This window comes from Spermophilus citellus (assembly GCF_964194105.1).
Source record: "Spermophilus citellus genome assembly, chromosome: 11".
Classification (NCBI taxonomy): domain Eukaryota; kingdom Metazoa; phylum Chordata; class Mammalia; order Rodentia; family Sciuridae; genus Spermophilus; species Spermophilus citellus.
This window is the reverse complement of record NC_138192.1, coordinates 28,606,284-28,633,159: the sequence shown is the minus strand read 5'-3', so window position 1 is coordinate 28,633,159 and position 26,876 is coordinate 28,606,284. Positions and strand designations below refer to the sequence as shown.

The 26,876-nt window shown below is 54.4% G+C and overlaps 1 protein-coding gene across 4 annotated transcripts in view; it reads right to left on the bottom strand.

Annotated features, from left to right (window-relative positions):
* Nucleotides 1–26,876, bottom strand: part of GLI2 (GLI family zinc finger 2) — a 231,805-nt gene that overhangs the window by 159,090 nt on the left and 45,839 nt on the right. For 2 of the 4 annotated variants that reach the window (XM_081261899.1, XM_081261900.1), the window contains exon 2: nucleotides 12,728–12,899. The exons of 1 other annotated variant lie outside the window; for it this stretch is intronic. In XM_081261899.1, the coding sequence (XP_081118025.1) occupies nucleotides 12,728–12,869 (142 nt within the window). In that variant the 5' untranslated portion in view covers nucleotides 12,870–12,899. Of the gene's footprint in view, nucleotides 1–12,727; nucleotides 12,900–18,485; nucleotides 18,626–26,876 lie in introns of all 4 variants that reach the window. One more of the 4 variants, XM_081261901.1, reaches the window with a different exon arrangement.

Here is a 26,876-nt window from a genome sequence, read left to right as displayed (position 1 = left end):
AGTCCCCCAGGCCCCTCTCACAGCCATCCACCGGGAACCTCACAGTGACCCCAGGGGACAAGAGGACCCGCACTTTCCACTGCAGCTCAGCAATCTTCCCCTCCCCAACAAAGGCTCCAGGGCATGGCCAGGTGTCCCCCACCTGTGGCACAGCCTGGCGAGACAGGGAAAGAACCCAGGACGCTCACCTGCACCCGGCATGAGAACTACGGAGGGCGAGACGCACACCTGAGGGAGACCTGGGTCAAACAGAGGTGCAGAGACCTGGACAGTGTGGCCTGCAAGGACAGGGACAAGGGAAAGGGGCATCCCAGAAGCTAAGGGACTAGGAACGGTGGCTCCCCCAGACAGACACCATGGGCTCCCCGAGGTGGGGAGACGGCTGGAAATGCACCCAGGGACAGCTGAGCCTCCCGGGTGGCACTGTGATCTGTCCTCCCATGGCCCCCGTGAGGATGGCCCTGTGTCTCAGACTCGCCTCTGGTGTGGCCCTTGGAGGGAGGTCATTGTCACTCCTGTGTGAAACTCAAGGACCCCAAGGAACTGGCCCAGCTCCCACAGTGGGTAGAGGACACAAGGCACCTGCCCCCAGAGGGGTCCCCTCCAGCTGCTTCTACTGAACTCTGACTCCCTGGGGCGGCACAGGGACCCGGTGGTGGCCCGTGAGTGTGACACTGGTGTGCCACACAGATGAGAGCCAGCCTGAGCCTACAGCTGTCTCTGGGGTGAGCCCTGTCGTTTCCCTCGCCGAGGAAGCGGTTTTCCATGTGCTTACCCAGCACATCTGAGAGAAGCTGTGGTTTCAACAGCCCTGGGAAACGCTTCCCCCCACGGTGGAGGCTGGGCCTCCAAGCCACGGCCTCTCCCTGCCGAACACAGGCCACTCCCCCTCTCAGGGACCCTCCTTAGTCATGCCAGCCCTGGAACCTTCTCTCATTTCTTCTCCAAGTTTCAAATCTGACTCTTTTCAGGGGGCATTTTGTGTGTCCTCATGGGGAGCAATAAGGGACCAGCAGGGAAGACGGTCAGGCTGGGTCAATCCAGGGGCCTGGAGAGGACACTGACCTGGTCCTCAGGCCAAATCAAACTCCGGCCTTCCTAGGTAGGGGTCAGGGACTCCAGGCAACTCAGAGTCTAGGTGGGTTTCTGTCACCTGCCACCAAGTGTCCGGACCCACGTGCCAACTCCTGCCAGGCCAAGGCACTGCCATCTTCCTGGGTCCTCATGCACCCCAAGGGTCCCTGGCAGGGTACCCCACAGACAAGTGTCTGTCCATCTCCAGAGCTGGGATAGGGAAGAGTGGCCCTGGAGGGCACCATGCTCTCTCCAAGGACCAAGTGAGGCCATGCAACCAGGGAGGGAGACGGTGTCAGGTGGACACTTCACTGGGAGTTCCCACAGGACAAGGAGGGGCGCACCGGGCAGCCAGAGCCCCCCTCCCCATGCTGACCCCGGCCAATGCTGCCACTTCCGGAGGGCTTCCCGGGGCTGCCAGGTGCTGACGGGCAGTTGTCCCCTTGTCACCAGATCCCATCAGTGTTCACTGTGTGGCCTTGGAAAGACCACTGCCCTCTCTGAGCCTCTGCAGACCAGATATCTCAGAAGCTCAAAAGAGTCTCACCTGTCCCTGCTCCACAGAGTCCTCCCCAGCTATAGCCAGCAAGGTGGCCAAGGCCAGCACTGAGCCCAGGCCCATCCTGGCACAGCCTCACCCTGCCCCTGGGGCTCATCGACCCTCAGTCCCTCCCTGGCCTGCTGCTGCGGAGCTCAGGTCCCCGCCATCAATTATCCCAAGTCCGAGGGAGGACAGCGTTGGTGAGCAGGGGCCTGCAGCTCTTTCTAGAGTGATTTACTCAGCGCCCCTCCAAACTCCGACGCTGAGTGTAATTATTTACTTTGTCATTAAACACACTCCTTCCACTCCAGTTATTTTTAGAGTTCCTGGAGCCTATAGAATTGGCTGGGGAGGCTGCTCATGGGCCAAGAGGGAGGCCGGGGCCTCCCTGGGGTAGCGATGCTCCTGTGGCCCGATGCTCCTGCAGATGGGGGTCCCAGGAGGGGCTGCGGATCCAAAATAGGGCCAGGCCCAGGCACACAGCAGTGCACACGGACGCCCTCCCTCCCGTCAGTGCCTTCCTCTCTTCCCTCCTTCCACCAGTTCTTCCTTTACCCATCCCCCACTTCCTTTTGAAAACTGAGCTATAATTCACATACCATAAAATTTACCATCCTGAAGTCTACAACTCAGTGGGTTTTAGCACATTCAGAGCGTGCAATCGCCAACTGGGATCTAATTACCAAATATTTTCATCCCCCAAAAAAGGAGCCCCCATGCCCATAGTAGTCATTCCCCATTCCCTTTTCCCCCCAGGAACTTATACATGGAACAGAGCAATATTTGTCTTTTTGTTCTGGCTTCTTTCACTTAACAAGGTTGAAAACAACCGTGTATAGCATTTACCAGTACTGCATCCTTTTTTATGGCCAAGAAGTATTTCATTGTATGGGTATACCACATTTTGTGTATCCATTCATTATCAGCTAGATATTGGGGTTATATCTGGGTTGTTTTCTTTCTTTTCCTTTTTTTTTTTTTTTGCTATTATGAATAATATTGCTTTGAAGATTTGTATAAAACCAGAAATGACTGGTGCATACCTGTAATCCCAGTCACTGGGGATATTGAGGCAGGAGGATTTCAAGTTTGAAACAAGTTTGGGCAATTTTGTGGGACCCTGTCTTGAAATAAAAAAGGGCTGGAGTGGAAGCGCCTCTGGGTTTAATCCCCAGGAACACTAAAAAAACAAAGTTTTTGATCGTGGGCCAGTGTTGGTATGAGCACATGTTCTCAGTTGTCCTAGAGCAGACTGTGCATGCGCCCTTCCACGGTCAGCCCAGAGACGGGGAGGATGAGAGTCTGAAGGTGGGTGCTGTCGTGACCTGAGGTCAGCTGGAAAGTTCTGCACTGCTCTGGACACGAAGGATACAACCAGGACTTGTTGCAGGCCCCCTCTGTGGGCTGAGGCGACCTCATCACTCCTTCACATGAGGCCAGGGACCCCCAGTTGCACCTGGCTGTGAACTCACACCTGCCTGTCCCTCAGCCAAGCCAACTGCTGCCTTCTCTGTCACCAGCAGGACAGAGAAAGATGTGGCCAGTGTGGAGCCCTCCCAGTCTGGGCCCCAGAAACAGGACACAGTTTGGGGCTGTCATGAGCCCCAGCCACTCACGGAGTCTGCAAAGTGCCTCTCTGGCCCTGTCACTTCCCCCCTGACCTTCACCTGCTGGGTTGCTCCGCTGTCCTAGGTTCTTCAGTGCCCACGGGGCTGCTAGGTCCAGTGTCAGAGTAAATAGTCGGAGGAGAAGGAGGGACCCTGGGCTAAGTATCACAGGAACACGGCTCTCCCCCTGTGGGAAGGTTTCTCCAGACCATCCTCCGCATCCAGCAAGGCAGGGACTGGTGAAGGTGTCCGGTGCCAAACCCTAACCTCCCCTCAAACACCGCCACTGGAAACAGGACACAGACCCAGATGGCCAGGGAGCCCTCCTCCTCTGCCCAGAGGCCTGGCTGCCCGGTGCCAGGGTTGCAGGCTGTCCAGTTGCCCAGAATATGCTCAAACAAAAGAGCCAAAGGCGGCTACTCAGACCTGGGCCCCCTCCCTCCTGTCCACCCAGCGGGAGAAGTGGGACAGGGGTCCAAGTAAGCCATGCACACCAGGGTCCAGCTGAGCTGCCAGCACCCACGTCTGGCCAGAGCAGCTGGAGAACATATTCCAGGAGAGGCCACCAGACACAGCCTGAGACGTGAGCTCGTGCCAGGGCCTGGGAGCAAAAGGAGCCCCTTGCCAAGAGCTGACAGAAGCAGTGCTCTTTGCCAGCAGTTCCCACTCAACACCACTGCTGGCCACCCGTACCCCTCTCAGGCCCCAGGACCTTTGCACGTTGTCACCAAGGCCCGGCTTCCTGCCCTTTTGCTGGACCATGTAGCAGGCAATGCCCACATCCGCATGGCAGTTGGGGTGACTGATCTCTCCCTGGGGCAATATAAGGTTCTAGGGGACAGAGACCGCAGCTCTGCTGCTGGGGAGCCTTGCACCCCATACCTCCTGCTCCCTCTGCAGTGGGCACTGAGCTTCAGACCGAGTTTTCCTGCCTTAGACGAGGCTCTGAGGAGCCGCTACCCCAGCCTGCAAGGTCCCGCCACCAGGCACTTCTTGGGACACCCAGCAACACCGGATCTCACCCCAGGGCCATTAGGAGGCTTGTCCTTCGGGCCCCACACCCCACCCTGGAGTCACCTGGGCTGCCTGGCCATCCTCAACCCCTCAAGCTCCCAAGGGGCTGCGATGCTGAACCTTTCCAAGAACCACCACCCGTTGCCTCTTTCCACCTGGAGAAACCCTGGACATCCCTGAGGCCCAGCTCGGACTCTGCCTCCCGGTACAGTCCCCTGGGCAGGATTCAACACCGCCTCCTGGGTATCACCTCCAATGAGAAATCCCTAGAGGGCAGAGGCAGGGTCCCCAGCATCACCACGTCTCCGGCCCACATTCCAGAACCACCCACAAGATGAACACGGAGAACCCAGAAGCGCCCAAGCCACTTCAGACATTCATGGTCACCCCAAACACCAGGCTTGACTTCATTATCCTCAAAATGCTCCCAAGATCAGAGGCGGTGAGACCTGGCCACAGACATAAAATAAATTATCTGCCCTCCCCCAGCTTCCCCACCAATGATAAATGGTTCTATTAGCAATCCAGATTGTTAAACCCCGATATAACAGGACGCAGGGAACCGGGGCCCATCCATTCTCCCTCCAGCACAAACTGAGTTGTAAATAGGTTATTTTGTGTGTAAATAACACATTAAAACACAGCATTAGCTGTGTCTTTTGATAGGGCGGAAATTGTTCCAAATAAATAATTCCGGACAGGAATGTAAAATAAGCCAGATTTAATAGTGCATGCCTGGCACAGCCGTGTTAAACATGACTAAAATGATAAACCCCAGAATATACTAATAGTAAACTATGTACTGACATCAAAGTAATGAGGCCGTATTTTTACCAAGCTTTAGAAATGCTGAAATTAGTTTTGACAGAACCAAACGTCAGAAAAATGTTTCCAACATAAACACCGTCAATTTGGGAAGCCGAGGTTTGGGCTGGGAGGGAGGGGGCTGGGCTGGGTGAGGGACAGCTGTGTGTCCCAATTGATGGGACGTCCCTAGGGAATGGGTTGTCAGTCCTAACGATGTCACCTCGGGTGATCATTTGTGCTTTCTATCTCTGGACCTCAGTTTTCACATCTGTGAAATGAACGGATTCAAAGAATTGAGCCCTGAAGCTTCTTCCTGTTCTGTAACTTGCAGAGACCTCAAAGCTCTCCCCAGCTCTGCATTCGTTTAACATCCATGATGAACCTCACGAAACCACAGAGTGTTGGCCAAGGTCAAGGCCAAGGACCCAGGAGCAAACAGGAGCAGAAGGAGCCCCCAGTCTGCCCTCCAAGGCTTCTATCCAGAAGGGCAGAGGTGACCAGCTGGAAAACAGAGATTTGGGTGTGACATGAAGGAGCCAGAGACCTTTGCAGAACACAGATACTGGGCTGGGCCAGAGGCAGGGACTAGGCCTGCTATGCTGGGGCTAAGTGGGGCAGCTGGTCTGACTTCAGATGTCCACTGCTTTAAGCAGCATTTAGAGCACATCAGCCAGTGTGAGGTCAGGGTGGGCAAGGGAATGCTCAGGTGGATGTCCTTACCACTTCTCTGCCCGGGCACTCTGCTAGGCAACCGACAAACCTTGTCCTGGTAACTTCACAGTAGCCGGAAATCACTACCATTATCACTGCCCCTCCACACCCCACTCTTCTGCCATGTCACTTTACATAGTTTCAGTGACCTGTGGTCAACCATGGTCCAAAAATATTCCATGGAAAATTCAGGCTGGGGCTGTAGCTCAGTGGCACAGCACTTGCCTAGCATGCGTGAGGCACTGGGTTCAGTCCTCAACACAACATAAAACTAAACAAATATAATGAAGGTATTTTATCCATCTACAATAACAAAAAAAATAATTTTAAATATTAAATGGAAAATTCCAAATATAAATAATTCATAAATTTTAAATGGCATGCAGTTTTGCATAGCATAATAAAATCTTGGGTGGTCCTGCTTCATCCTACCCAGAATGTAAATCTTCGCTGTCCTGAGTATCCATGCTGTATATACTACCCATCTGTGAGTCACTTAGCAACCATCAGATCAACCGAGGCAATATCACAGTGCTTGTGCTTAAGTAATTCTTATTTTTACTTAATAATGACCCCAAAGCACAAGACTAGCGATCCTGGCAATTCAGTTGTGCCAAAGAGAAGCCACAAAGTGCTTCCTTTAAGTAAAAAGGTAAACATATAAGACATTTTGAGACAGAGAGAAAAACTGCATTCACATGACTTTTATTACAGTCTGCTGTTATAATTCTTCTGTTTTATTATTGCTATTGTTAATCCCTTATTGTACCTCATCTACCAGCTAAACTTTATCATAGGTATGTACTTATAGGATAAAACCTAGTATATATAGGGTCTGGACCATCCTAACTGACCTCAAGCCCAGAGCCTGGAACCCAACAGAAATACACCTGGGTGCCCCACTGCGTCCCACCTCCTGGGTGAGCCAGGCTCTCAGGGGGAACTGAGATCCACTCTCTGGACAAAGTCTGGACAAAGTCTGAGGCTGCTCTATTCTGCTGGGCCACAAAACAAGCTTAAAAGCAGTGTCAACAGCAATCCTGAAAATCACTTAAATAAGAATAATTGCCCATTTAGTCACACCTGAGTGCATCCGGGGGCCAAGGCAAAGGTATGTGGTCCCAGCAGAGAAACTTGGGTAAGCAAGAGAAGCTGCCCTACTCGGCAAGATCCCTGCTGTCCAGGGGCCCTAGGGCGGGCATGGGGGTGGAAGAACAGGAGACCAAAGAGCAGGGCCAGCCCCAACTGCCCCTCATTCCCAGGGGACCTCGGGCCATCAGGGGCAGCTGACCAAGCCAGCCCACTGGGCACACATCTAGCATGGCAGCATCAATTCACTCGGCAATCATTTATGGGCTGTCTGTGGCTTGGGGTTTAGGAGGGAGAGGACAGAGGTGAGTGAACAAGGCCCTGCCCACTCGGGCATCCCAGGGGGCACAGAACCAGATAAGGGGCAAAACCACCAGGACTCTGAGGTGTGTATCCATGAAAGGGCATCAGACAGATCCTAGCAAGGCAGAGTGGGTGGGCAGAGGGCCTGTAGCCTTGGGCTACAGTCACTCAACTATTCTCCCTGGGATTGCACACTTCACACAGACACAGGTGCCTTGCTCCAAAACCAATGGTACCTCAAAGGAGCTTTCCAGAAAGCCAACAGGGCCCGTGAACAGGTAATGGTGACCAGTATGAGCAGTCAGCAGGCTGTGTAGACCTCCCCCATCACCAAAGCACTGTGGCGAGGGTCAGCAATGCCAGGCCCTGATCCCACTCAGGTGAAGACCCAGGCCCTCAGCACCATTATCACTGCCCCATACCCACTGACCTATAAAACCTGCTAACCATATCCACACCAGGCCCCGCCCTGGGGCAGCCTGGGGGCTGGCATTTCTTACAGTGGTCTCAAGAGGTTCTCGGGCTTAGCTGACTACAGCACCCCTTGGGCTGGCCCCACGCTGTGTACCAGGTAGAAGGCCACATCAAGAGGCCAGGGTACCACGCAGGTCAGCACAGCCATGCACGTACGAGCCCCAGTCTGACTGCCAGCCAGGGCTCCTGTCGCTGGTATCAAGTAAGATGGCACCAGAAATCTGGGCTTCCCACCAGACATCCGGCCTCAGTGAGTCAGTGGGCAAGGATGGCCAGGTCTGGGGTGAGGCCCAGGAATTAGCAATCCCAGGGCCTGGGGATAGAGTAAGGCCCCAGGTTCCATCCCCAGCACCAACTCCCAGGAGACTTTGGGAAGAGCATGCCGGGAGGAGGCCAGGCCTGGCACCAAGGAGCTGCTCGGAATCCGAGTTGGGTGTTAGCCCTGCAGCTCTTCCCAGGGTTCCCAAAGCCTGTTTGGCTGCTTGATTTCAGACATCGGCAAAACCCTTGAGATCAAGACCTGGCTCCGAGTTTCACGGTTCTAGCCTTTGCAATCGTCCCTGAGTCTGATGGTGGCTGGGTCCACTGAGGCCCACAGAGAGGTCCGGTGATATTTTTGGAAAGCGAACCCACGGTGGAAGAGGAGGATCCAACAACATTTGGACGGTCTCAGTGTAGAGCAACAAGAAACATCTGAATCAAATTGCCTTTAAAATTACACTATTTTAAAAATTAAAGGGGCGGGGGGGGGGGGGGGATTCCTGGCCAAAATGTGTTTTTAAAGATTTACGGCTTTCAAAGTGTGAGTCCAACAGCTTGAAGGAGCTGGGAAAAAGCCACCCTGCCTGGCTCCTGTCAGCGGCTCCCCCTTTTCCCAGTCTGGGGACGGTGGTGCTCTTTCCTGGGGCCTCCCTGTCCTGCTCTGCAGAGACACTTCCAATGCACATTTTGGCTCAGAGAGGTGGAGACTGATGGACACCCCCAGCTTCCAGCAGGTCCAGCTTCAGAGACTCCTAAAGGAAGTCAAGCAGCAGAGGCCCGGTAAGACAGGGGACTTGGCGGATATGCCATGGTCCCCCACAAACCAGGGAACTGGTATCTGGAAGAGAGTAGGTGTTGCCAGGCTCTGGGACAAATGAGGGCCCTACTGTCACAGGGAGAGGGTGCAATGACCCATGGAGACTTTTCCAAGGCTGGCACTTACCCCAGAGTATAGAGTTGGGTCGAGTCCAAATGAAGGCCCCAGTTACTCCCCAAAACTAAAGTAATCATCTAAAAGCAAATACAGGGGCTGGGGCTGTAGCTCAGTGGTAGAGCACTTGTCTATGATGCCTGAGGCCTTGAGTTCAATCCCCATGTGCCACAAAAACTTAACTTTTAAAATTAATAAAATAACATGCAGTCAGCTCCCTGGATCTGGGGATGCCACATCAGCAGATTCAACCCATCACAAGTCGGAAACCTTCAGCGAATGAGGAGGGAGAATGCATCTGTACTAAACATGCAGGGTTTTTTCCCCTTGCCATTATTCCCTAAACAATATACTATAACAACTATTTACATAGCATTTACATGTATTTGGTATTATCAGCGATCGAGAGATGATTTTAAAGTTTGCAGGAAGATTGTGTAGGTCATGTACAAATACTAAACCATTCGACATAGGGACCTGAGTGAGCATCCTTAGACTGTGGTATCCTGGGGTCCTGGAATCCGTCCCCCATGGTCACTGAGGGACAACTACACTTGAAGGAGACTCCCCTCATGTAAGAGGCAGGAGGGCCACACCCAGACTCAGCTCTCCCTCAAGGCAGCTGCTGTCCTTGGGCAAGTCCCAGGCGTCTTGTCTACAACACAGGAAAGGCTGTGCCCACCGTGAATCACTCCCATACCCAGAGCACTGGCCAGGGTTCCCATCGTTGCCTGAGGGGCCTGCTGCCTCCTCACTCAGGCCCTTCCTGTTCTTTCTCACTCCTAATGGGGCCTGTCATCAGCTGCATCCCACTTCAGCCACTAGTAGAATACAGGCCTGACCCCTCTCGAGCCTTCATGAGGGCTTGATAAGCACTTTCAACAGATACCCAACAGCCAGGCACGGTGGTGCACGCCTCTAATCCCACCAACTGGGAGGCTAAGGCAGGAGGATCGCAAGTCTGAGGCCAGCCTCAGCAATTTATCGAGAACCTCTTTCCAAATCAAAAATAAAAAGAGTTGGGGATGTGGCTGGTCTAGGGCCTCGGGATTCAATTCCCAGCACCACCAAAAACACAAAATAAAACAAAACAAAAAGGATATCTAACATTCCATTCCAGATGTTCCACAGTTGGATCAACCAGTCCCCGATCACCGAATAGTTAGGTTAGTTCCAATATTTCAGATGTGGGCCACGTGGAAATGAACTCTTATCTGGCTGAAGGTAGGTTCCCTGCTAGAACCAACCAAAGGCATTTGACTCCAGGGGAGGAATGGAAGCATCTGGAAGTGGTGCCCGTGTGGGGTGGGGGAGATCAGATAGCCGCAGCCACACCCAGCCGCATGCCCACAGGGGCTAAGAGCAAGAAGGGCTGCTCCCTACTGCTCTCCTATCCAGCCCCACTCCTTGCCCATCCCTACACCCCAAGACAGCTCGGTGCCCCTCCTGTCGAGCCCAGCACCAACCACTGAGATCAGCTGAGCACAGGGGCATCTCCTCACCAGGGGCACCCGCACCAGCCACCTGCTGCCTCCTGGCCTCTGCAGCCGCGCCACAAGCTCCTTGGAGCTTTCTGGGAGTCCAGTGTGCCTAGCGCTCGTGGAGTCTGGCCCACAGCACCCCTGCCACCATCCCGTGAGATTTAAGAAGATAGAGGTCCTGAGACCTTAAAGTCTGTGGATGACACCTGTCAAACCCCTCACGACGTGGGTCAGGAGGGGCCCAGGCAGCACCCTCTGGATGCACCAATGGGCCTCCCTGTCCCTACCCTCAAGTGCAGTCACATAGCCTACCAGCATAGGACACCACCCCATGGTGACCACTTTGCTCCAAGCAGAAACAGCTGCTCTTCCCTGGCTCCAGGGCTTTTCCCAATAAACTGCTCAGGGGGAGGTGCAGGGAGCAGGGGGAGGTGCAGGGAGCAGGGGGAGGTACAGGGAGCAGGGATGATGAGGACACCCCGAGACTCTCCAGCACCACGGGCACCCGGCCCAAGACTGCTGCAAAGAGGGGGAGTCCAGCACCACAGGCACCCAGCTGCCTCCTGCTCCTGAGGGGGAGTCCACCCTGTGCGAAGCCTCACCAGCCACGCTCCCCTGTGCCAGCCATCAATAGGACGTGCACTTCTGCGGTGGGCAGGGCAGGCGTCCCAGTGGGCAGAGTGGGGGCAAGGGCTTTCTCTGGAGCGGCTGGGCTCTGAACTTCCCCTCCCCCCTTGAAATTCCCTGAAGCATTTGTTGTTACTGCCCCAAGAGTGACAGCCAGGTCTGGCACTACAGGGGCTTTTCCCTAGATTGCATCCTAATTACTGTCTAATTGCTACCTCAGTCTGTTTGCTGCTGCTAGGACCCAGCAGTAAATCTGCGCTGCATGCTACACCAAGGCAGACCAGGTGGGTCCCTTGGGCAGGCCAGAGATATGCTGAGGCCCAGCTCCTAGGAGCTCATTCAGCCTCAGAGAACCAGACAGAGCGACGAGTTGAGGCATCCCCATAGACACTGACCCAGGCAAGGAAAGGAAACATGGCTAGGACTCTGGCTCAGCCACACCCGGTCTCACTCTTTCCTTTCTCTGGCACCAGATGCCACGGAGGCTTCAGCTCCTCCCATAGCATCTAAGAGCTCTGCCTCTATGCCGACAGGCAGGCTAGGAGAGTCCCTGTTCAGGGGGGACAGGAATCTCAGGACATCCCCAGGTCAGGATGCCAGATACCCACCTCCTACAGGGAGCCCCAAAGTTAACCTCAGATCTCCCTCCTCTGACCTGGACCCACATCCCCCAAATGAGTCCAACTTGGAATCACAAGGAAAGTCAAAATAAATAGAGAAACAAAAACCAGGAAGTCCTCAAATTCACTCTTAGGAAAAGAACTCGAGATTGGGGGTGTAGCTCAGTTGTAGAGCACTTGCCTAGCATGTGCAAGGCCCCAAATTCAATTCCAAGTACCTGCCAAACACACACACACACACACACACACACACACACACACACACACACCCCTGGATAGTCTTTCCGTCTCCCAGAACTCCAGCCCCAGCTATACCCGCTGCAGCCCACGGACCAGCGCGACCCAGCATCAGCTCAGCGCTTGAAAGAAAGGCACAATCTGAGCCCCGCCCCGACTCGCTGAGGGGGCGGGGCCTGCACTCCAGCCACACCCCCGCGATTGTGCCCGCCCCTCCCTGCGCTTTGAGCTGCTCTTGGGCGGTGAGAGCAACAGGGCATGACTAAATCCAAATGCACTTGAATAAAAAGGGAAAGAAAGGAAATCTCAGACTCTCCATTCCTCAGAGACAGAAATAGTTCTGTGGCCTCCAGATGGACGGCACAGTCACAAGGGGAGGTCTCGCCTTCCCGCCAAACTTTCCCAACGGGATGCTGGCACGGACCCGTGGAAACCAGAAAGCCTTTCTCTTTGGGGCAGTAAAATAAGAGACTGTGGCTCGTGTAGTCCCTTCTGTTATAATTAAGTTGGCCAGAAATTCACCTAAGATACTCACTTCCAGACCTGACCCTCTAATTACAGCCAGAAGGCATCAGGAGACAATTACTTTCCAAAATAGTCCGCGGCAAGAAGTTCTCTGGGCACCTCTCAAACGTGCCAGCTGAACGGATCCCAGGGTCGCCCAGAGCCACAGAGCCGGCTGCTCTCCCCTTCCCCCTCCCCATGCTCAGGCCCCGCCCACCCACAAGAATCTGGGATGTCCCAGTCCCCCAGGGTTTGAGGTGGCCAGAGCTCCAGGGAAACCTGCAGGCGACTGTCCTCACCCTGCCTGGGAGCAGGGGCGCCCTCTCTGCCACCCTCCATAAACCCAGCATGCCTCCCTGATGACAGGGGCCACCACTCTCATTAAATCCTAAATGGCTAATGAAAAACACCCCCGCGGCTCGCTAAGTGTGCAAAACAGAAAGTACCTCCTTGGGCAGCGACGGCCGCCGCGGCCACCGCCAGAGGACAGGCCTTTTTACCCGGGTCCGGGAAACCGCTGCCCTCCAGGATCCCACTTTTGACGTCTTTCTTCTCGGCAGCCGTGGCTGGGGCCGACGACATCTCCATCTCAGCCGCTCATAGTCCCGGGTGGCGACCCTGGAGGAGACGACAAAGACGTTCACCAACACTGCACCCAAACCAGCCGGGAGCCGCCGACCCAGATTCTCGCTGCCCCTGGCTTCTCCAGCAACCAACTTCCTCCTCACTCTCTTATAATTGGGAAGGAGGGTTTAATTAATTTTGAGAATTATTCATCCTGAGATTCATCTGGTCTTTGGAACAACCACATGGACAGCAGTCTAGCGTTTTCATTGTCTTTTATCCAGATTTTTAAAAAAATCTAAGCAACAAGTTCCCACTGATGTAAGTCAAGGAGAAAGAAAAAAAAACTACCAGGAGAAATGAAATCAGAAAGAATGAACTTCAACTTAGAATGGGGGGGGGGGGTGGGATGAAAATAAATATAATGACAACAACTGAGAGGTCCTCAAAGAAAGGGCTTAGTCATCTCCCTGCACACAGAACCCATCCTTGATTTATTCACTTGTATACTTATTCATCATTCACCTGTGCACTGCACAGAATTTCACCATTATTGACTCCCGGGCACTCTGTTAAGGTTTTTTCCCTTTGTTTTTTATTTATTTTGTGGTACTGAGGACTGAACACTGACTGAGCTTCCCACATACTAGGCAAGCACTCCACTACTGAGTGACATCCCCAGCCTTTTTTATTTTGAGACAGGGTCTTGAGACAGTCCAGGCTGGCCTCAAACTTGGGATCCTCCTGCCTCAGCCTCCTAAATAGCTGGGATCACAGGTGTGCACCCCGATGCCACATAGTCCGTAGATTCTCAAGTCCCTTTTATGATCAGTCATCGTGTCTGATACAGAAGATGTTACATGGCATTTCCAGTCTACATAAGGAACAAGTAGGGGGGAGGAAAATGAAGGTTTGATTTCAGCTAGCACGAGGTGGTGTTGAAAAACAAAGCAGAGCGGGTGACCAGGGCAGAGAGCAGGGCGGTGAGGGACAGAGAGGTGACAGGGGGCCACCGGGGCCTGACAGAGACACAAGCCAGATGAAAGGAGTTTTTGCGCAGAGGAGGAACTGGATACAAGCCACGGCATGAGGGGATCCTTCTGCTGGTACTCGGGAAACAATCTGGGGTCAGATGGCACTACTCCAATAACCCAGAGAACTATGGTGGTGGCGGGGTCTAGGTAGTGGCAGAGAAGCTAGTGAAATGTGGGATCTTCTGAAGGCAGAGCCAAGAGCCAGCCACAGAAGGGATGTGGCAGGAACACACCGTGCAACACAGGGCACAGGTCCCCAGCCATGGGTGGGTCCATAGTGCGCACTTTTGTAAGATGCCGCATCACAAGCAGACACTGCTGATACAATATTTATACCGAATACTACAGAACAGAATTTGAGAGTGAAGAATTTTAAAAGGAGGGTGGTATCCCGGGCGATTCTTGTTTTCTGCTGAGCACTTGGATGAATGAATGATGGTGCCATTTACAAAGATGGAGGACAGCCCAGAGGAACAGGTCACTGGGCAGAAATGGGGAGCTCAGTGGGTCAGGTGAAGTTTGAGGTTGTCTGCAGAGACCTGAAGAGCTGGCAGAGGGTGCAGACTGTCGGGAACACACATCTGCAGCTCAGGGGGGAGCCAGAGGCTAGAGGAGGGGATATAGCAGCCACTGGACCCGAGAACCCAGAAAGGGGGTGAGGTAGAGAAGGAGAAGTTCCATCAGGGAGATGCCCGCCAAGAAGAGTGAGCAGGGTTGGGGACGGGGGAATAGAAGAAAAGTTAAAACACTAACAGAGAAGTGGGGGGTCCTGGAAGCCACCCCGGGAAAGCGAAGCTCTGGGGAGGAAGAGTGAGGCACTCCATCACTGGCCACCGAGACCTCCATTGTCACAAGGCAAGCCACCAGGGCCTGGGTCGGTGGGGGAAGAGAAGGAAATAGGTACAGGCACCTGGGTCAGGAAATTTGTCTTCCAAAGAGTCAGGGAGACAGGGCCACATTTTGGGGGGACTGGGGAGTCCAAAAGGTTCAAGGTTGCTGCCTATGGAAGGAGGGGTTGCTGCAGGGTCTGTGGGGTAGCAGACACCCCAGGCAGCCGTCAGTTCCACTCCCGCCGCCTCCACACTAAATCCACATGGGTAAGCCCCAGAATTTTATTTTTTAAATCCTCACAATATTCCCACGTCCTTCTAAACAGAAAAGAGCGGGTACACAAGAACAGAGTGGGGCGCGTGAAGGACAGGCAGCAAACCCTGCAGTTCCTAGTCCTGTCTGCAAACCAGCTCATCCATGTCCCACGATCTTTCGAAACTCCCTGCCCAGAAAACCCAAGCAGATGGGGAGAGGAAAATTTCCTTGAGGATTGTGGTGAGTTGTGGGGTTCCCTCTGTCCTGTCTGCTCTTTTAACACATTTTTTATACTCTGTTCCTTTACGTTCCAGCTAGGGGAATGACCTCCAGCCATGTGCCCTGACCCAGGATCACCTTCCTTCTCCCCTCTCATCCTGCATTCGATGAGCTACAATCGCCATGGCTGCATCCCCAGAGCATCTCCCAGCGATGCCTCACCTGATGGTGGTTCTGTGTCCTTCCCTGCTGGGCAACGTTCCTGTCTCTGATCCCTCTCCAGATCACCCTGTAGCCAGGCACCTTCCCCCAAATCAAGTCTCACCACAGCCCTGCGAGCCCCAGGGCCTTCAGGTGGAGCATATCTGTGTCTACCTGCAAGGTGGGCGGGGCCAGCTTGCACACAAACCACCCATAGCAAACCCCCCACCTTTTCTGTATTTGACCAACTCCTGCTCTGACTTCAAGATGCCACTCATGTCACCTCTTCCAAGAAGCCCATGGGTTGGAGTCAGCTTATGTCCCAGTCCACACCCATATTATATTCATTGCCACCTCCAGGTATGTTACAGGTGACACAAAGTGACTGCCCAGGAATATCTGTCAAAGAATGCCACTAGTGAATCTTTGAGGCAGAAGAATCAATTTTCTTTTTTCTTTTTTTTTAAGAGAGAGAGAGAGTTTTTTTAATATTTATTTTTTAGTTTTCGGTGGACACAACCTCTTTATTTTATTTTTATGTGGTGCTGAGGATCAAACCCAGAGCCCTGCACGTGCCAGGTGAGTGCGCTACCGCTTGAGCCACATCCCCAGCCCAAGAATCAGTTTTCTCAAATGCAAGTGATTTTGTAGATGGCCTAAATTCTCCTCCCAACAGGTCTTGGGATTTGGATTTGGAAACAGGACAGAACTCAAAATGACAGTTGAAACAACAAGCCTTTAACCACATTTACCCAATGCCAGGCACTAGGCAGAATAAGCTCATTTAATCCTCAAAACATTTTATATAGGAGAAAGCCAACACTAGGCTGAGTAACATGTCTAAAGACACATTCCTCATAAGTGGCTATGCTACACCTTGAACCCAGGCTGTCTGACACCAAAGCTGTCCCTTGAGTGAGGATTCCCCAAGTGCAATGGGATTTACCTCAGAATTCCTTTTGGGGTAGGAAGCACTGGGCCAGGGGCCCAGCAGGCCCAGAGCAGGATTAGGCATGGCCCCTATCCTAAGGTCACACCGAGACGGCCAGGCTTGGGCCATCTTGGGCAAATGCTGAGGCTCTGGCTGGGGCTGTACCTGGCAGTCACTGTGCTCATGTGGGTGGCCCCATCTGGAGAGGCACAACTGGGGGGGGGGGCAGGGGGGTGTAGCCGTGCATTCATTCAAACTCTTCACTGGTGGTTCACCGACGGTGAGCTTCATCCTTCACTCTGAGCTAGGCTGGGGGCTGGCCTGCCTGGCAGGAATCCTACCCCTCCACCACCCCTCCCCAAATAAACTGAGGGTCCTTCCCTTGGATCTCGACGTTCCCTGGACCCATGCCACCTCTCCTGCAGCCTGGTCACATCTGCCATGTGCCCTCCTGGCTCGCTGCTCACCTGTGACTTCCTTCAAGTCAAAGTAGGACCTTCACCCCTCCGGCCCAAGCCCACCTGAGCAAGAGTTCAGTCCCCTTCCCACGGGGACTGGGAACCACTCTGTGTGGCCCAGAAACCTGAAGGGGACGACTTGAGGCGCCCCACAGGCTGAACACGCGACCAAACCCCAAGGTCTGGGTGACCAGGCCCCACAGGGGCTGAGGTGGGCATCGACCTGCCCTCACCAAGTGCAGATGGGGGGACTGAGGCCCAGCAACTCAGAACCCCTGGACTTTAGTGTTGGGGATGCCTGGGAGGAAAGAGTAGAGCTGTGGCCACTTCCATGAGGGACAGAAGGAAAGGGCAGCATCCTTGGTAGCAGCATGCTACAGTCTGACTGCTATGTCCCCCAAAACTTGTATGTTGAATCCTGACCCCATGGGGATGGTATTAAGAAGCGGGGCCTAGGCCAGGTGTGGTGGCACCCACCTGTAATTCCAGCAACCTGGGAGGCTGAGGCAAGAGGAGATCAAGTTCAAGGCCAGCCTCAGCAACTTAGCAAGAGCTGTCTCAAAAAAATAAAATAATAAAATAAAAGGGCGGAGGCTTCAGTTCAGTGGTAAAGCACCCCTGGGTTCAATCTCCAGTTCATAAGGAAAGAAGAAAATTAAGGAGTAGGGCCTTTGGGAAGTGACTAGGCCATGAGGAATCCACCCTCATGAGCGGCATTAGTGACCTCATAGAGGCTCACGGGGCCCTTCTGCCTTCCACCATGTGAAGACCCCCTGGTGTTGAGGAACAGGCCCTGGCCAGACCCAGATCCGCTGCGGCCTCCATCAAAGACTTCCCAGCCTCTGGAACTATGAGAAATAAATGTCCACTGTGCATGAACTGCCCAGGCTCTGGCTTTCTGTTTAGGATCCCAAACCAGCAAAGACCCTGCCGGGCAGCTCCCTCACACCAAGGTCCCCCCATGTCATCCCAGACTCAGGAGGAAGCTGGGGCCCCCAGGGGGAAGTAAAATGCCCAAGGTCACTTGGCCTACTGTCCCCTCCTCTGCTGGACCTGAGGCCTCACAATGTGGTCGCTGCAGGAACAGGACGCAGGGAGCACTCTGGCGGGTAGGAGATTCACTGGGATTCCCGGTCCCCAGACTGTGGCGGCCTGGATCTGGGGCTGGGGAGCAGCTGTGCCCACAGAGGCACCTAGAGTTCCAGGCACCCCCCAGGGGGCCAAGCAGAGGAGGCAGGGCCCAGGAGGTGCCCACCGCCCCTGGCCTCCCTTCCACACATTAGCTGCTGCCCTCCTCTTCCCAGAGAGGGAGGCAGGAGACAAGCCAAGAGTCTGCGTAAATCACGGGAATTAGCAGGATTAGCACAATTTCTGGGTAAACACCAGGCGCCCAGGGTCTCAGGCAGCCACTTTCACTCCCTGAAGCTGCTCTGAGGCAGCCTCAGTCACAGGCCTCACCTGGGCCCCAGGTCCCCTCTGGGGCAGTGAGGAAGGACACGCTCCAGTTCTGGTTCTGGATGCAAAGCTGTGCGCCTCCCCGTGGTCTGTCCTGGGGCAGTTCCCACGGCCTCCTCTAAAGCTCTCGCAGGGGCGGCCTGGGAGCACAGCAATCCCCAGTGGGGAGGAGAGGCCACAGTCTCCCTTTACCTCCAGAGGTCACACCCGCCTGACACCCAGGAAAAGAAACGTGACCACGTGCTCCAGTTCCTACCCAGCCAAGAGGGGGCCCCGGACCTGGGGCTGTGGGATGTCCCTTTCCATGAAGAGACGTGTCCAGGTCACATGCCCTCTGGGGCCACAGCAGGATGCGTTCTCAGGAGAGTCTTCCCCTGGAGAGTCTCATCCACAGGCCTGGATGGAGGATGGGGAAAAAACACCCCAATTTTTTAAAAAGCTCTACGAATGTTTCTGATGCACAAAACCAACTTCTAAATCATTTATCAGTTCCACACAACCTAAGTGGGGAAACATACATTGTTATCTGGGCTGTCTTGGAACTGGAAGTTGGTGTCTCCTTTGGACTTGAACATGGGCAATAGGCCACCGTGTCTGGGCTGTCACCAGCACAGGCCACAGCCATGTCCATACCATGCCATGGAATGTCACCTATCACTGAGCGTCATTAGATGCCAACTGCCAACCTCAAATTTGATGTGTCAGCAAAGAAGCACGTGTGTTACTATGTCACAAATATGGCACTTCTGACATTTTAGTCGTGGCAGTCAACATACTGGGTTTCTTTCATTCCTGGATCTCTTATTCTCGGCAATGACAGCATTATTCTGCAATCATAAGTACACCAGTCTGCTAAGGGGACCACGGCACAGAACAGGTTAAAAACTGAATTCCAGGAGCGGCTTGAAGAAGAGATTAATAATCAGATCAGAATGAGGGAATCGCCCTGAAATCTAAACTCCCAGTCACCCCCCGCCACCTGGCTGCTTTGAACTCCTCCAGCAGGTGACTTGTAGGAATCAGAGGGCACAGCCGTCTCCAGGAAGAGATGGAGCCTCGCCTCTCATGGATCGCGGCCACGGCTGGCCACTCCTTGACCTCAACCGGGCGGCACGTGTGCCCACAACCCACACTCATGAGCAAGCACGGGCACACGCACACTCTCGGGCTCATGTGCTCATGCAGCAGCACGCACGTGTACCAAATGAATGAATACTCTGGGTCCATGCAAGCACATACACAGCTGTCCGCATGCACACCCACAGACCACACACACACACATGCACACACCCACATACCACATGCATGAGGTCATATGTACAAATACAGACACACTACAAAGACTCGAAATGTGCATACACTGTACCTGTACAAAAACCTGTCCGTGTGTATTTTGTGCATTTTGTACACATACCTGTACAAAAACATACACTACATATGCTAGAGCTAATAAACACCCACCCTCTCTTGATCACAGACTCTTTTTTTTCCTTCTTTTTCCAGCACAGGGATGGGATGGAACCCTGGGCCTCTCTGTGAGGTGACTGTTCTCACCGAGCCGCATGCCCAGCCCCCTTATTTATTTATTTCAACTTTGAGACTTCCTAAGTTGCTGAGGTTGGCCTCCAAATTGTGATCCTCCTGCCTCTGCCTCCCAAGTCCCAGATATTACCACCGTGACCGTGCCCGGATTATTCTTAAGATCAAATGACATAGAACATGTGAATGTTCTGGAAGGAACAGCAGATTCCCAATGCAGGGCAGATACAGCATATTTAACACTCTGGGAGGCTCAAGAGCAGCCCCCCAAGGGGCTGGAGGCCTGGGGCCTATAGAACTAAGGACAAGGAGACTCATCTCCATCCACAGAGTGGTGCAGGGTCAGGGGACACTTGCCCCAGCTCCTCTCTCCTGCAACCCAACACTGCAAGGGGAACAGGGCACCAGGGGGCTGTTGCCAGGGCCAGGCTCCCTTCCACTCTCCCTGGCAGGGGTTCCCAGCCTCCACCCAGGGTCCCTGGGGAAGAGAGCAAACTCAGGAGAACCCACACCCACCAAAGACGCTTGAGACCCTGGACTGGTCAGAGATAGGAGCCAAGACAGGACTGCGGAGTCCTGAACAGCCTCTCGCCCCCAGGCTCTGCCACTCTGCCCTGCCTGCCCGCGCCCCCACCCCACCACCACCAAAGATAGTGAGGGGCCTGTATTCTCTAGCAAGGTTATGGGGAAACCTGACCTCCAACAGGTAGGTGTGTGAGGCACCAGGACTCAGCAGCTCTTCCTTATGCAATGCAGACCCTCTGTCTCTATGTGGACTCAACACATGGCCTACTGCCCAACTAGAGGCCCAGAGAGGGTAAGGAACCTCCCCCAAGGTGACACAGCCAACATGTAGCAGTGTTGAGGACACCATGCAGATTTCTTAGATTCTAGTTGACTTTTTCCATCATGGTTGAATTCTTTGGGTACAGAGATGCCTGCCGTGGGTAAGTATCATGGTGGGGGGAAGGGGGCAGAAGGAAGAGCTCAAGGTGGCTGCTGTCCGGGAAGCAGACATGCGTGGAGTTCACGGACTCTCTACCATGTGGATGCCAAATGGCAATAAAAAGGCCTTGAACTTGGCCTTTAGAGAGGAGAGGGAAGACTGGGGGTGGGGGGCATGAATGAGGGGAAGAGGAGAAGCCCTTGGCACATCCGGGGCAAGAGAAAATGACAAGGGTGTATTACCATGGGGAGAAGGAAGTAGGGATCAAGCAGGTGGACGGACTGTGTACCAGCCGGGTCTCTGGGAAGGGCAGGCTGTGAGCTGGGAGGAAACCCGCACTAGGAAGGCTCAGGGTGAGCCTCCTGGGTTGCACTTCTGCAGCACAGCCCGGCTGTCTGGCCTACCCATCCCTGCAGCTCAAGCTGGTGCCCTGGGACCTGCAAACCCAGGGAGAGGGAAAGCCCTGGCACTCACAGTCTGGCCAGAGGCAGGCACCGTGCAGAAATCACCCCCAACGGCTGCACCTGCTTCTTTATCGCTCCTTGAATTTATTTTTCCAAGTACAAAAGCTCCCTAATTTGCCCAGCCTCTGGGCTTGCTGGTGTTCAGGAAAACAGATAATTAACCCTAATTCACTGACTTGCTGGGCTGGAACAGGCCGCGCGGAAGCCCAGTGGGAAATGCGGTGCCCTCCTGCGGCAGCTGCAGATCGGAGGAGGAGATGGGTATCGGGAGGGCTCTCTTCTTCAGGGAGCTGTGGGTAAGACCTACTTCCCTCTTGACACTTTTTGGACTGCCCGCTTCTCTGCCCGTAACACACCAGCTCTCCACCAGGACATCATGCTTTAAAACCCCAGAACCGGGCCTTCAGGCCTCCGACCCAGAGTCCCGGGCGGAGCCAACCAACCTCCTCCTGCTGCAAGAGAAATTTTGACACCACCATCACCATCACCAGAGGCAGCCCAGGGCAGCAACTGGCCCCTTCACAGGGAGGACAGCAGATTCCAGAGAAAGGACAACCACGTGGACAAGAATCAACTTTTCAACGTTTTTTAAGCCTCGGTTTCCTCATCTGTAAAGTGAGCATGCACTACACCTCCTGGGTGTTATAGCTACAAACTGAGCAGCTGCCCATTGTCCTCAGGGCCCACTCTCTTCAGGGAAAGCAAGACCCCACCCTCCCCCACCTGCCCGTGCCAGTGCATGTGGGGTCTGACTGATAGTCTCAGGGTAGCAGCTTTTTGTCCTTCCCCTTCCTCCCCAGAGAGCCCTAAAGCCCAGAGAACGAGGGTCTCCCCCTGCACTCCCCATGAGCAGAGGGTGGGACCATGCTCTGAGGTCATCGTCTGCAGGAGAACCAGGGGCCCACTGCATGGCCTGCCAGCCAGACCCAAATATTTTAACAGCTGCCTTGTGCATTTGTGAGGTGCAGATCCTGAGCCTGGAGGAAAAACAAGCCTGGCCTCTGCCCTGAGGAGCAAAAACAGGCTGCCCAGGGGAGGCTGTGGCAGGGGAGGAGGCCCCCTGCAGGGAGGACTCAGTGCCAGAAACAGGTCAGCACAGAGCTCGGGCACCAAGACCCCCTGAATCCAGGGACAAGGACCAATAGATGGAGAAAAGCCCCAGAGTAGGCTCTGAAAAGGGGAAAGAGGGATCAGAAAGGTAGCAAGGGGCCCGGGGGAGGAGGTCTGAGTCCCCACTGTAGGACCAAGCTCAATCAGGAGCCACACCAGCCCCCCTGGCTCACTGGCCCACTCATCCTCAGCTGACCCTGGTCCCCTCCAAGTCATGCTGTTGGTGACTCTGGTCCCTGTGTTCCCTCCATCTGGAATGCTGCTGGGCTGGGGAGCGGCAGACTACCTCTTAGGCTGGGAAGGTGGACTAAGCCACTGGGCATGTCTGCCACAGGACGTGTGGTCGTCAATGCTTCGCCCTGTAGGTGAAGAAGGACTTGGGGAAACTGCGGCTGGCCTAAGAATGCATCTCCCCTTAGAGTCTAAACTCCTTGAGAGCAGAGATTGGTTGTGCACTGCGCTTAGCACGGAAGGCCACATACCTGCTGGGTATCCTTTGTGCCCTTGGATACATCCTGATTTTCAAGATGGATAAAAAGGTAAGCGCTTATTACTCAAAAAGCAAGAGACTTTTTGAGCCAGGCTCAGTCCTCTGCTTTCCTGGGCCTCTGCCAGCAACCAAAGACCAGCACCAGGCTGGCCTCAAAGGGACTCTCTTCTCCTGGTGGAATTGCCGGAGGGAATGGTGTACTGGGGTCTCTGATCGGAACTCAAGTCACAACCTCTTGAGGAACTGGGGGACTTGAGTCATTCATGGTTCTATGGGAGAGGGGTGGGTACAGACCTAAGGCAAATCTCACTCTCACCAGAGTGACACCCGTCACAAAGGTTTTCCTAAAAAAACCTTGGCCACCTGGGTCTCTGGCTGGCTGCGGCAGTTCTCCCCTGGCTACAGCCAAGAGGACCCTTCCCTACTTGCCTACCAAATGCCTCCTAGAACCCAGGGTCAGGATTGGGGGTTTGAGGCAGGGAGAAGCAGGGTGGGATTCATTGACCTTCCCCTCCTAAGATCCACTTGGAAAGGAGCCGCCGCTAGGCCCAAACCCCCAGTCCCTCCCTCTGACCCTCAGTCTGGCATGCAGAAAGGTCCCCAGTGGTCATCTCCATCAGCCCCCTGCCCAGGCAGCCCAGGGCTTGTCACAGGGCCCCCTGATCTAGTTTATGCCACAGCCAACTGTCGACCTCATCCCTCCCTTGGCCTGACTGGCTGAGCAATTCTGGAGAAGTGCTCCCCTATTCCTCGGCTCCTGACCCATCCGTGAGACAGGCAGGCTGGAGCACCAAGGAGCTTGTGCCTGCCATGATTGGACGGAAACTGGAATTTGGGCATCATCTGCATAAACCACCAACTGTCTAGGGGCACCAACCCTCTCGAAGGTCTGAGGTCACCCTCCCCCGACAGGTGGTGCTGGGCAGGGGTGGGGAGCGCTGGTGGCAGATGCAGCACGGCTCTTCTGCCCCTCCAGCTCCAGGGAGACTCAGGTTGGTGTGTGGCCCTGGCATCTCCGGGTCCGGCTCTTGCTCTGACATGCCGAGCCACGGCCTCTGCACACCTCCTGGCCAATGCCTGCACCCGACTCTTCTGTGGGAGCCTCCGATGGGTGCCGCCTCTGCCAGGCCCAGCCCCCTGACTTTCCTCACACTCTGCCAGCAACCAACGGCCACACTCTCCTGGCAAGTGGATCGCCACCTCTTTCTCGTAATGAAGCCAACGGGCTGGGATCGCCGTGCGTGGAGTACAGGAAGAGTGCCAGCCAGCCTGCTAAGCTGTCCCCAGAGAAGCCCGGCCCTGCCCAGCCCAGGCCTCTCTCCCAGGTCCCAACCTTCCTCTGACATTCCCAGGAGGCCACATGCCTCACACGCATGCCCTGTCTCCTGGGGCCACACATCACAGCCCAAGTTGGATATATGGGACCTTAGCCCAGAGACCTGGTGCCACCCCAGCCTGTGGGTCAGCGGCAGCAGCAGGGGCACCTACAGCCTAGAGAGGCCAGAAAGTCCTGACCGCTCTGTGACTCAGATGAGCCCAAGACTCTTCTTCCAGGTGGCACAGGTTTCCAGAGAGCCCACGTGTCCCTCCTGGGACCCACACTTGGCTCCAGAAGTGACTATAACAGTACTGCCATCCCAAGCTCCCAGCCCCGAGTGGGGACAGACCATGCCAACCCGGAATAAGCCTCCCAACAGAGGTTCCCTGGGGGGACTATGGGGCCTCTGCTAGCCTGGGGCTGGGGGTGGTGCAGGGAAGCTTCCTGGAGGAAGAGAGAGACCGGCATTACCAAAGGGAGAACAGGGCAGGCGAGAGGGGACTGCTGGAGCCCAGGGGACCACGACAGAGGGAAGGTGACTTCCAGGGTCAGCAGGAAGCAGCACCCGCCACTCAGACCTCTCCCTTTCTAGGAGCCTGCATCCCCCAGACACTGTCTGTCAGGCTTCAAGTCCGACTCCCATCCCACCCACCACACAGCTTGTCCCCTAACTCCTATAAACTGATGTCACCTCTTAATCCTGACAGGGCATGGTGCTTCCTCATGGGCCCCCGTTAACACTCAGTGAGTTTCCAACTCTGTCACTCCATCCCTGGGTGGTTCAGCTCATCTTTGACTCTCAGTCCCAGGCCCTGTCAGGCCGCCTGGTATCCAGTCGGTGTCTAAAAAATGGACAATGAGTGAGAGCATCAGCGTGATCCCAGTGTTCTGAGGTCAGCCGTCTCCTGAACTCCCAGTCTCCACTCCCCCAGCCATGTGCACACAGCAGGAAGCTGGTGACAGTTTTGCTGCAGCCTAGCTAGTTTGTGACTACCTTACGTAGAAGGTGCGGGACAGACCTCATGGGCTACAAGCAAAATCAACATCTCCCCACCTGAAATTTCTCCATTAGAGAGTCACTTCTTTGAAGCTTGTTAGTTTTTTTAAAAAAAAGAGTCTATCAAAATGCAAACTGTTCTGGAATAAAATCAGACTCCAGTGGTTTTTGTATCAAAAGACCAATTGTCTAGTAGAGGGGGACCTGGTACAGAGAGGCGGGAGGGAGAGGAACAAGATGTCCCCTTTGCTGATGCCTGTCCTGGGCTCGCTGCCGTCCACACCCTCCTGATGAGGGCAGCAGGTCTCGCTGGCTGTCCCCGCACCCGGGCTTTCTTGGCATGGCACCATATGCAAAGCGAAGGGCCACGCAGTGACTGCGTGGTTCTTTCTTCTCTCCTTTGCAAGAGACTCTCCAGCCACACTCAATCAAGTCCCTTTTGTTTGCTGGGTCTTTCGAAGGCTTCCGGAGAGGAAATGAGAGTGTCTTTTACAGCCCATCTGCACGAAGCCCCGAGGGTCAGCCTCCTGCCAGTCCCCCACCTCGGGCTTGTGAGTTGGGGTGCCAGCGGCGGGCTCCACTCTGGGATCCCTGATAGGGACCATCCCACAAAGATGCACAAGGATATCCCCAGACTGCAAGAGGGGCCAGGGTGCCACATGGGACTTTCTTGTTCCAGGAGAGTCCTCCAAACTAGCAAGAAGCCAGAGAGGGGACATGAGGCTCAGGGGCTACTTGGTTACAGAATTGCCACCTACTGTCATCACCAGCAGCCAGGCTCCCCTCCCGGGACACAGCTGACAATGCCAAGGCTTCACACCCTGACTTGGGACATGTCCTAGGACAGGAGCCTGGGGCCTTTCCCTGTGCCTGGATGTACCAGTGCTCACATGATGGCTCCATGCCAAATCTTTCCAATCAATCACCCACAGATGGGGACACAGTCGGACAGGGGAGCCCACCCGGCATGGGAGCCCCGTGAAGCCCTGTCTGTCACAAAGGATCTAGTAGTCAACCTCTTACCCTCCCCAAGGATCTCCTTTAGCAACGGCTCTCAGAGGCCAATTGTCCCCCAGGGGATAGTTAGCCATGTCTGGAGACATTCTTGACAGTCTCCAAATTATGCTACTGTCAGACAGTGGGACGGGGCCATGGTCACTGCCAACCATCTAACAACAACCAGGACAGCTCCCCATAACAGAGGGTTATCCAGCCAGAATGTCTATGGTGTCGAAGTTGAGAAGCCCCTGTCCAAGGTATTCTGGACAATTGGTCATCCAGTCACCACTTACATACCTGTAGGGATCGGGACTCACTGTAAATGCTATAAAAGAGCAGCACAGTAAAGTCCCGGATCAAAAGCCGACAAGTGACCCAGCTTCTCCTCACTTTGTATCGTTCCATGAAAAATAGCCAATAATTCTATATTTCAGTACTGTCACCAATCAAGTCACAACCACATCTAGCACAACACCTCACTGCAGGCACTTGGACCAAAGCAGACCTGCTCAGTGATTTTCTAGTTTCAAAACAAACCAGAGAGCCCAACAGCTCCCCAAAGACTGTTGGAGTCCACCACCTGCCACAACATCTGCTGGGTCCCCAGGCTGCCTGGCTGATGCTGTCACAGATAACGAGAAACACGTAAGATGCTCACTGCAGGGCCAGCAACCCTCGCCAGACCCAGGCGACAACCTAAGTGGGTTAACGGGAGGGAGATGGTCTTTAATCTGTTGCTATCATGGCAACATAGTGGGATGATGTTGTAGCAACTGAAGGTCTA